The sequence below is a fragment of the Dryas octopetala genome, chromosome 7, assembly GCF_963921425.1.
Source record: "Dryas octopetala chromosome 7, drDryOcto1.1, whole genome shotgun sequence".
In the NCBI taxonomy this organism is placed as follows: Eukaryota; Viridiplantae; Streptophyta; class Magnoliopsida; order Rosales; family Rosaceae; genus Dryas; species Dryas octopetala.
The window spans coordinates 1,422,757-1,433,003 of NC_141372.1; the positions used below are offsets into that span (position 1 = coordinate 1,422,757).

Sequence of the window (10,247 nt, forward strand, 5' to 3'; positions counted from 1 at the left end):
TTTTCCTTTAAGTTGGTGACTACTAACTCGGCAGGCAAATCATGTATACGAATTATAGTTGATGGAATATATAAAACCCTGCGCGGAGGAATGTATCTATTTGTGAAGTTGAATAGAAAATTTGAGGGAAAGGAAAAGTGGGACTGTGAAAGAGCAAGAAGCAGGAAAGGTTAACTCTCTGCTTCTTCTTAAGCTGTTTGTTAAAGTACCAAAAAGATAAGGGGGAGCCGATATATTTTCATGCAATAATGTTAAGGGCCCATTTGGCACTGCTTCTTAGAAGCATTTTTATTTAGTAGCGCTTTTGTCAGAAGCGCTTATGTTAAGAAGCATATATAAATTTTTATAAAATTTCTAAGTTGTTTATGCAAAAGCACTTGAAAGTGCTTCTTGAGAAAGCACCTGTCAGGTGCTTCTCAAAAAACCCCTTAAAAGTGCTTTTATAACTCAAAAGCACTTCTAATTATTTTTGCCAAACGCTATCAAAAGCGCTTTCAAATTAGTAAAAGCGCTTTTGACAATTTTAAAAGCAGTGTCAAACGGGTCCTAATTGTGAAAACTTTTTTTCTTGTTTTGTTTATACAATTATTGTAAAAATGTTCAATATATAATATATAATAATGGTCTTGTAGGGTGCATATCTTGATATCCTACAGAATATTCTCTATGATGAATTGCTTTTGATCGCCTCTACGATATTAAACAATTTAAAAGGTTTTTTTTTTTTTTTTTTAGTTTTAAAGCCTACATGGAGGCTCCTCAGCACAAAATGGCCCACACGAACATAATTGATACAAGTAGGCCCATTAGTTGATGAGCTGAGAGTGCAACACAATGCAATTTCTGATATTTTCAATCGTAAAATTATATAATGATATTATACAAATATCTTTTGTATTTTTATTATACATACATGTGAAAAATAAATTAAACACACACAAAAGTACAATAATTTGGATCACATTTACCATAATTTTGTTAATTACTATTGAACAGTTTCAACATTGAAATTGTTAAATCGGTACAATAAAATAAGAGTGTTGTTATTTACATACTCATTTTTCTCTCACTACACACATCTCTCCCTCATTTATTAAATTATAATTTTAACCCCTAAACCAAATGACCTTAATACCCTCACTAAATCCTAGAATAACAAAACCACCCATCACCATCTCTAAGTCCAGACCCACCTCAACCCCACCATCAACGGCGCCGCCCTATTGTCGGCAGTTCAAACCAACGGCCTCTCATTCTCTCTTATTTCTCCTTTCTCTTTCCCTCTTCCTCTCTCCTCTCTCTGGCTTCTCACTCACTCTCTCTCTCTCTCTCTCTCTCTCTCTCTTTCTTTCTTTCTCTCTCTCTCTCTCTCTCTCTCTCACTCTTTCTCCGATCAGATGCAAGGGCCGGCGAACTTGCCGGCCTTAAGATCAGTGGTCGACGACTGACCTCCCCCTTCTCTTTCTCTGCTTCCTTGTCTCTTTCCTTCTCTTTCCTCTATGCCTTTCTCACTCTTATCTCCTATGTCTCTCTCACTCTCTTCGATTTGCTGCAGATCCTGGCCGATCTGGAGGCTGGCAAGGTCGTCGTCGACAGCGGCGGTGCACGGTGGGGTCGAGGTCGGAGGTGGGATCAGACTAGTGTGACTGAGTTGGGTGGATAAAGAGTGACAATGAGAAGCGAGAAAGAGAAAGGGAGATAGGAGTTAGGGAAAAAGGTTGTCGACAGTGGCCGAAGTTGGGTCGAGGGTGGGCGTGGGCTGGCTGGGTTTTAGTTTTTTTTTTTTTTTTTTTTGTGTGTAAATGAGGGTATTTAAAATATTTTAAGGATGTGTTTTGAGAAATTAGAAAAAAAAAAAAAGAGTGTATAGTAAGAGAAAAATATGTGTGCAGATAGTAGCACTCTAAAAGATAAACAAGAAAGACATGCCAAACATTCAACCCTATATTAAACGAACTCTAATTTTAAAGTATGGACTAATTTATCATCATAAAAAAATAGGTGTAAATTTTTAACACCAATAAAAATTAAATGAATTATTTATTAAAGCGAGTTCTAAAGTGAACCTTTTTCTCATCTATTATAATTTCAATGGTGAAAAATTCATCCGAACTAAGGAGTAAGGACCATTTGGAGTGCAATAATTCAACGGACTAGTATATTCAACCACATAAGGCTCAATTACATCTAAAGCCCAATTATGGGATTGAGGCTCAATAATCAAGCTGGGCCTAGGCCCCAAGAGAACTGCATTGTCGTCGTAGAACTCCAACTTTTTATCTTTTTTATCTTTTTCTACTTTTAAGTTTTAACATCTACGAGCCAGAAAAAAAAAAAAAAATACACACAAAAACCCTCTCTCTCTCTCTCTCTCTGCCTCACAGAGTCACTGTCTCACTTGCCTTGAAGAAAAAGAAAAACCCACGATAAAAAACCCAGCGACTCAGACTGAGAGGGGCAGTGCGTCTTTGTGCGAAGAAGAAGAAACGACGCCGTAAAGATGTTCAGGAACCAGTACGACACGGACGTGACGACATGGAGCCCAGCCGGGCGGCTCTTCCAGGTGGAGTACGCCATGGAGGCCGTGAAGCAAGGCTCAGCGGCCATCGGGCTCCGATCCAAGACCCACGTGGTGTTGGCCTGCGTCAACAAGGCCAACTCCGAGCTCTCCTCCCACCAGAAGAAGATTTTCAAGGTCGACGACCACATCGGCGTCGCCATTGCCGGTCTCACCGCCGACGGTCGTGTCCTCTCCCGCTATATGCGATCGGAGTGCATCAACTACAACTACACCTACGAATCGCCGCTTCCTGTTGGACGACTCGTCGTTCAGCTCGCAGATAAGGCCCAGGTGCGTTTACGTATTCAAAGCCCTAATTTTGAATCCGTTTCTGTTGCTCATTTGTATAAATGTTGTTTTTGTTGTGGTTGTTGGATCGGGAAATTGGGGTTAGGGCTTTGGTCGAGGTAGGGCTCGGGGAATTACTTCATTTTCTGGGTGTTTCTTTCAAAATCGAGAGTTAAACAAGGAAAATTTTGGGGTTTAGTTTATTAGAAGTATAGACTAAGTTTCAACTCAACCAAATGACGCTTTTGTCTAATTTGAGGGGAGGATTATTGTGTTCTTATGGGAAAACAAACATTTAAAACCCCTAAGATTGCAAACAAAGCAAATGAGTGGTTGGACTAGGGTTTTAATTTTAGAGTTAGCTACTTGTGTTCTTTTGTGTCAAAAGGTCTCCTTGGGTACCAAATATGCAAAGTTGAAGATTATATATTATTATCTCTTTTACTTTTGTAAATTATTCTCAGTAGCATATGTTAAAGCAAGTTTTGGGGAATGATAGGCGAAGCTATCAGGGTTTAGATTGTGCTGTTAATTATAGACTTTTTAACTGGTTGTGTAGGAATGTGGTATTGTTGGGTTTGGGTTTACAAGATGACTTAATACAAAATGTGTCTTTTGAAGAACTTTTTTCATGACTCTCAATGCATATCATGCTGAATGCTGGTATTTCAGAACTTTTAGGAAATTAGTGACATCCAATATTTGGTTTTTGTTGGTAAATTACCCAGACAAACTGAACTAATTGTAGTGAGAAATGAAAAACGAATTAATGATTTACTGGAAAGGACCTGATTCATCAAGAAATGACACCAAAAGGATAAGTTTGGTAGCCATATACGTTATGGATTTCAATAAAAATATGGATCCATGTAGGAAGGACTTGTAGGAAATGTATGTAGGGAAGTGGTTAGATTGAATACTTAATATGCAATAAGGGTGTCATATTGTATTGTTTGTTTCTGGATCTCATTTCTTTACTAACAAGCTGGCTTGTTATTAGCTTTTGTTACATTTTCTGCTGTTATTTTAGCCATATATTGGTTAACTTTTAGATTTTATGTTTCTGTGTACTTTCAAGAATTACATATGGTGTGTTAATATGACTTATCAAAAAAGTTCTTTTCGTTGTATTGCACACCCTATTCTGAGATAAGAACTCTCTCTCTCTCTCTCTCTCTCTCGGTTTGTCTGTGTCTCTCCCTCACGGTCTCATTCCCTCCCTATACATATATATGTATATATGTATATACATGTGCATACACACATGCACACACACATGTATCTATATCCCAATCATTGAATCTTGTAACCAAATTTTCTTCCAGCATGATAGACAAAGCTTTCCCTATTTCTTAAAAGATATAACTATGTACATATTTGTATGCCTTCGTTTCAAAATTCTACGAAACATGCATGTCATGACATCTTTTCAAATTTCTTAAGCTTTAACTTTGTGATTGTGTACTATAGAAGGTCCATAAGGATACAAGTGGATGGATTCAGTAGAATGGTAAGAATATGTAGTTGACATATTTTGATTATTCAGTGATTGTGATTAAGGAGTTGATTCTCTTCAATTATATCATGTCAAGTTCATCATGATAAGCATGCTAGAGACCTCTGAAGTGAGTTGAAGTTGAACTATTGGCCAACCCTGAGATTCTTCAGGAGTTGTCAATTTCTAATGGTGTTGGGGTGTCAAGGTGCTAACTTGAGGGTGATCTTTCAGTATTTTTAAATGCTGAATCTATTTGCCTCTTGAATGCGACTGATGTGAAGCAAAACTGCTACAAAAAGGGCCACCAAACTTATTTATGTCTCTTCAATATTTTTAACTTTGGTCTTCCTAATCATTTATATTCGTACACGTATACTACTGTTTATTTGTACATGCATTTAGAGACTGTTGCCTCATCTTAGTTATACATCATTGTGGTTTGCAGGTCTGTACCCAACGCTCATGGAAACGACCATATGGTGTTGGACTACTAGTAGGTGGGTTGGATGAATCTGGAGCACACCTATATTACAACTGCCCAAGTGGAAACTACTTTGAATACCAGGCTTTTGCAATAGGGTCTCGCTCACAAGCTGCAAAGACATACTTGGAACGCAGGTTTGAGAAATTCACGGATTCTCCACGGGAGGATCTGATCAAGGATGCCCTCTTTGCAACAAGGGAAACCTTGCAGGGAGAAAAACTGACAAGTTCCATATGCACAGTTGCTGTGGTAGGAGTTGGGGAGCCATTCCATATATTGGATCAGGACACTGTTCAGAAGTTGATTGATGCATTTGAGATTGTGGGGCAGGATGAGCCTCCAGCTGCGGAAGAGGGTGCTGCCGCTGACCAGGGTGCAGCTGCGGAAGAGGGTGCTGCCGCTGACCAGGGTGCTGCTCCTGCTGACCCAGATGTAGCTCCAATGGATATTTGAGGAATGCTAGAAGCAGTTGTCTTTCCATCCCTTTCAAATGAGGTTTTCTAGCATGTGTTTCTTAAGAGTATGGATGGTATTGTGGAAGATAACATTTCTTATTGGACCTTTGCTTTTCCTTTTACTTTTTACTCAAGGTTATGCAATTTACGTGGCCTCATTAGCGCAAACATTTTAACGGTGGCCTCTTGCCTGATCAAATTTTAGTTTAATATTTACCGTTAAGATACAGTTATTCAACTTGGTGGTCATGTTGGAGAGTCCAACCTTCTTATATACTGTTTGTTATGGAATGATTTACTTCTGGATGTACCAGGGCACGTGTGGGCTGCTGACACAGAGGTTGTGTTGAGCTTGTGATAATTTAAATGTTAAAACGAACAAAATCTCCTGAGCTCTGAACTAAAGTGCATCCCGAAATAATGTTGGAATAAATATTTTGTGCATCTGGAGCTATAGAAAGTTTTTGTGTTAGAAGTTAGACCATATGAGCGTTTATATGTAAAAAAATGTTGCATTTCAATAAAAATTCAATCTGATTTAGTATAATTAATTGGTTTGTAGTTTTTTCAAGCCGTAACTCGTAAGCCTATACCCGTTCCGGTGGAGATGGCTTGCTTTCTCCCAATTTAATTGCTATAGGATTAAAATTCAATCCAATGTCAGTTGGATTGGACATTGGTTTTTACCTTTGCCTCACTTTCTCTGCCTTTTCGGCCAAGCTTCACTTTCTAATTTAATCAATCAATTTGACATGTTTACCATCAATTTCAAATTTTATTAGCTTGCAAACTTTGAGAGGACATTGGGTCCCCCATTCGAACAGAAAAGAAAAAATAATGAGAGCACAAGGCTAGTGTGAGAACAATTAAAAATTTCCAAAATCACTGAACATATTAAACCAACACTTAAACTACTAAGGATTGCAACATAAAAAAAAAAAAAAAAAAAAAAAAGCTACGCAGGATTGCAGTGGGACAGTTGCTTCATGCTTTCCCCTAATCTAATCCGCCCCTGCCTTTCCATTGTGAGCAATAGTCAAGTCATCCCCAAAATGCAACCATAGCTGCCATTTGCTTTGAAAAGATAATGTAGTAGCCATGGACTTCTCTGATAAAAATTAAAAATCATTTACGGATATCAGGAAGATGGAGGCCCTTGGTCTGCATCTGCTTGTACATCCATTGCCAATTCTCCGGGGCCACCTCACCCCCAAGAGAGCGAATAACAGATCCACCACTGCATGAACCCACTTTGCAGCATTCCTCCAGAGACAATCCTTTCACCAATCCGTACAAAAACCCACTCGCAAACAGGTCACCTGCTCCCGTGGCATCTACTGCATTGGATTCTCCTATGGCTGGAACTCTAACAATCTGATATCAAGAAAGGAAATTTAGACAATACCCTTGACAAAGGAATATTCATTCCGTTGACAGTCCTTTCATCAATATAACATTGAGCAAAATCTTACTAAGTTACTAACCTCTTTTCCATGCTTTGCAATGCATCCATTAGAGCCTAATGTCACCACAGCCCAGCTGCAGTATTTAGTCAGAAATTCAAGTGCAACCTCATGATCAGCATTTTGGTTGCCCTTACAACCTCTGTAAGATAAATTAAACATCATATACAGTCCAGCCAAAAAAAAAAAGAAAAGAAAAAACAACCAAAATGGTACCTATTGGTAGAAAAAGAAGACACGTTATGACTTAAATATCAAGAAAGTCAACTTTAGGTTCATAAAAAACTGGACAGTTTCACATGCCACAATTACTACCGAATGAAAGTCACCTTAGCAACTCTGTTGCTTCATCCTCATTGGCAAAACAGAGGTCTATGTCCCCCGACTCCAGCAACTGTAGAAGAGGTGATCTAAAGTTGCGAACCATCTGGGTAATGTTAAAGACTATATAAGATTTTATACATATAGACCTGAAATTTGCTGTTAAAAAGGAAAAAAAAGAACTGGTTAAATGTCAAACAGAACGATGTACTTTCAGTTTGCTTGCAAATGAAAACAGAAGATTCTACATGCACTTGCAGCATAATTGAGCAGGAGTTTGAGTTTTTGGAAAGGGACTCGTCGTGTAGCCTTAATCATGTTTACAAAGAGAGAAATATTGTAACAGATTTTTGGTTAGCTTTGGCTTGGACTTTGATCTTGGCTGTACTATCTTAGATAGCCATCCTCCCTACATTACTTAGTTTTCAGTTGAGGATTGTATGGGATTGCTAGACTGCGTGATAGTCTCATTAGTATCTTGTTTGTTGGTTGATTGGGATTTTAACAAAAAAAAAAAGTAGCAGGGATATGGTATTCTGATGAAACAAGTTGTTTAAATTACTCATTCTGGATTCAAAAGAAAATTTGGACAATCCAATGATCCAATGTTCCAACTTCCAAATGAAAGAATCTCAAAGAATATAGTTGTACCTCAAAACTGGCCAGGTCCAAGGACACAAAAAGACCCTCTTGTTTGGCAAACCGTATAGCTGCTTGAATCACTTCCAGATTGATTATACCATACCTCAGTAACAACCACTGGAAAGAAAAGAGATATCAGCAGTTACATCCACAGAGACCTTTTAACTGTTTAACTCATACCATCTATCAGATGCTTCAGGGCTACAAATTTACCAAACATTTCAAGTTCATGGAATGAAAAATATTACTGATTCAAAGGTCTAAGTTTCACCCACCATTATGCCTAAAGTGCATTATGCTATTTATTATACTTTGTTCGAGTAAATTTAACGAAGCAAGGATAGAAGAGACTGACCTTACAACCTTTAAAATCCGCTCCTGTCAAGTCATCTGCCTGGATAACATAATTCTAATAATTCTTTGTAAGCTCATTTGAAGAAGTGGTCAACGATTGACAGCTCAAACACACACCACACACGCACACACACCATACACAGTCATGCAGATATGTATGCATATATGGATACAAATAGAAGTTAGCATGCACCTGAGGCTGAAGTTTCACAGCACTTGAGAGACAGGGACGCATTGTACGATTGCCTAACTCATCAACCAAGCAAACGCACTGTACCATACCAATTACTAACAAAGTTTCAGAAACTACCATCTACAATCTCAATGAGAAAAGGCGAAAATTGGAAATGGGGGAGGCTAACCTGGGCTGTGGGTCCCTTCTTCATCCTCAACCTTGAGAGGTTCACAGCATTAGAGCTCATATTACTGACAAATAACTGACCTTGCTCATCATCCCCGCAGGCACCAATTATTCCACAGGAGACTCCAAACCCTGCACTCAGCCCCCGGATGGTATTGGCTACGCTGCCCCCGGCTATGGTTTTCATGGGTTTGGGATCATCTGGGGATGAGATAATATGGGTCTTCACCTCACTCAAAATGTGCTCAAGCTCTTCAATTGCAACCTACACAACACAAGAAAAAGTAAAGTATTTAGCTTTGAGCACAAAGCAACAATACCCACCACCAAATTCATTCATATTTATATCAATGAATGTACCACTGACTAACCCATGAATTCCAAATTGGCATAAACTACCAAAATTGAGAAGACCCATCACCCAAGTAAGTAGCAAAACAAGAAAAAAGACAGAGAGAAGTTGAAAGTGAAAAGGAGTTACGGGAATGGAGCCACCGCGGTCGCCGGGGAGTTGATCGAGCAAGGACCAATCAACGCGGGCCACGTGGTCAACAAGGGCGGATGCCTGTAGTCCCAGTACCAGAGGAGCCTCCCCACCGTAGTTGATGTTGGAGTTAGAGTTGGTGGGGGTGGACAAGGCTTCTGCTCCCATTTTCGGGCCCTCTGGCTCTGTCTCTGATGTTTAGGAGGACTTTGCTCTCCCTCTCTCACTCACTCACTCACTCTCTTCGCGTCGTGTTAAAGACTCGAAGTATTGTGAATTTATAGACTCTGCAACCCAACCACGAGCCTTGCAGGTCCAGTCCATCCTCAACGGGGCTCCAAGGCTCCACCATTCTTATTTTATTTTGGTTTTTTTTTTCCCTCCCTAAATCTTTAATTAATTTTCTTAAAATTTAGGGTTTTTTTGTAGGTCATTGATTTTAACTATTAAATTTAAATAATTTTTTAGTTTAGGTATCAAAATTAAATAGCATTTTAAATTATGTACTAGTTAAAAAGTCAAACAAAATAATAAAGTAAAAAGTATTAAAATTTACAAATATTACATCACATGCCACTACAATAAAAAAAGAAAAATAATATTACATCACAAATATTACATTAATTTATACTATATTGTATAAAAAAAACATCAATCCAGTCACAACTTAAGTGTGACTGTCTTGGTAAATTGAAAGAGACAACTTACACCACTTGAGTAAAAGTATTATTTTGACCTTTATTTATACTATATTGTAGTATAATTTCTCTAAAAAAAATTCAATTAAGTCACAACTTAACTATGACTGTCTCACAACTTAAATGTGACTGTCGTTCAGTTACAACTAAATTTGAAGTTGTAAGTGTTGTACAGTCACAACTAAATGTGAAGTTGAGACTATATTAGCAAATTTTCAAGATAATATAAAAGTCTCAAAGACAATTTTGTCAGAACCTTATAAATTTTAACTAACACTCATTATATGTGGACCAAAAGATAAAAATGTCAAATGAAAAAGACTCAAATTAAATGGGCCAACATATTTGTGACCTAATCTAAAAAACTACATTTAAATTTGGTAGTTCAATTGAAATATTATATGATTTCCATGCTATATCAAAAAATTATTGGAATTTAGTATTTAATCTTAATTTTCTATTTTTTTGTTTAAGTTCAAAACGAAAAAATACCTTAATCGGCCGCTCACATGCAAAAACATGATGACAAACTGATCCACTTTAATGAGCCGAGCGCTCAACGCAAAAAACACGAAACAAAACATAATGTGAGCTTTATTTGTAAAAAAAGAACATATTCATCATTCTAACTTTTTAGGT

General features: G+C 37.8%; 2 protein-coding genes across 5 annotated transcripts; one reads left to right on the forward strand and one right to left on the reverse strand.

Annotated features, from left to right (window-relative positions):
• Positions 1 to 2,368: 2,368 nt before the first annotated feature.
• Positions 2,369 to 5,523, forward strand: LOC147278210 (proteasome subunit alpha type-1-B-like). The gene is made up of 2 exons (XM_086252550.1): positions 2,369 to 2,851; positions 4,792 to 5,523. Exons 1-2 carry the CDS (start codon positions 2,501 to 2,503, stop codon positions 5,281 to 5,283), a joined length of 843 nt encoding a protein of 280 aa, XP_086108676.1. The 5' UTR covers positions 2,369 to 2,500; the 3' UTR covers positions 5,284 to 5,523.
• Positions 5,524 to 6,040: 517 nt separating this feature from the next.
• Positions 6,041 to 9,233, reverse strand: LOC147278211 (pfkB-like carbohydrate kinase family protein). 4 transcript variants are annotated; one of them, XM_086250763.1, is made up of 8 exons: positions 8,908 to 9,233; positions 8,428 to 8,691; positions 8,259 to 8,336; positions 8,067 to 8,120; positions 7,721 to 7,828; positions 7,078 to 7,175; positions 6,770 to 6,890; positions 6,041 to 6,659 (listed from the first exon to the last, which is right to left on the reverse strand). In XM_086250763.1, exons 1-8 carry the CDS (start codon positions 9,076 to 9,078, stop codon positions 6,411 to 6,413), a joined length of 1,143 nt encoding a protein of 380 aa, XP_086106889.1. In that variant the 5' UTR covers positions 9,079 to 9,233; the 3' UTR covers positions 6,041 to 6,410. The 4 variants fall into 4 exon arrangements, with proteins under 4 accessions (XP_086106889.1, XP_086106890.1, XP_086106892.1 ...); XM_086250764.1 differs by having other exon boundaries at positions 8,067 to 8,105; positions 8,908 to 9,232; XM_086250766.1 differs by lacking the exon at positions 7,721 to 7,828 and having other exon boundaries at positions 8,067 to 8,105; positions 8,908 to 9,232.
• Positions 9,234 to 10,247: the final 1,014 nt, after the last annotated feature.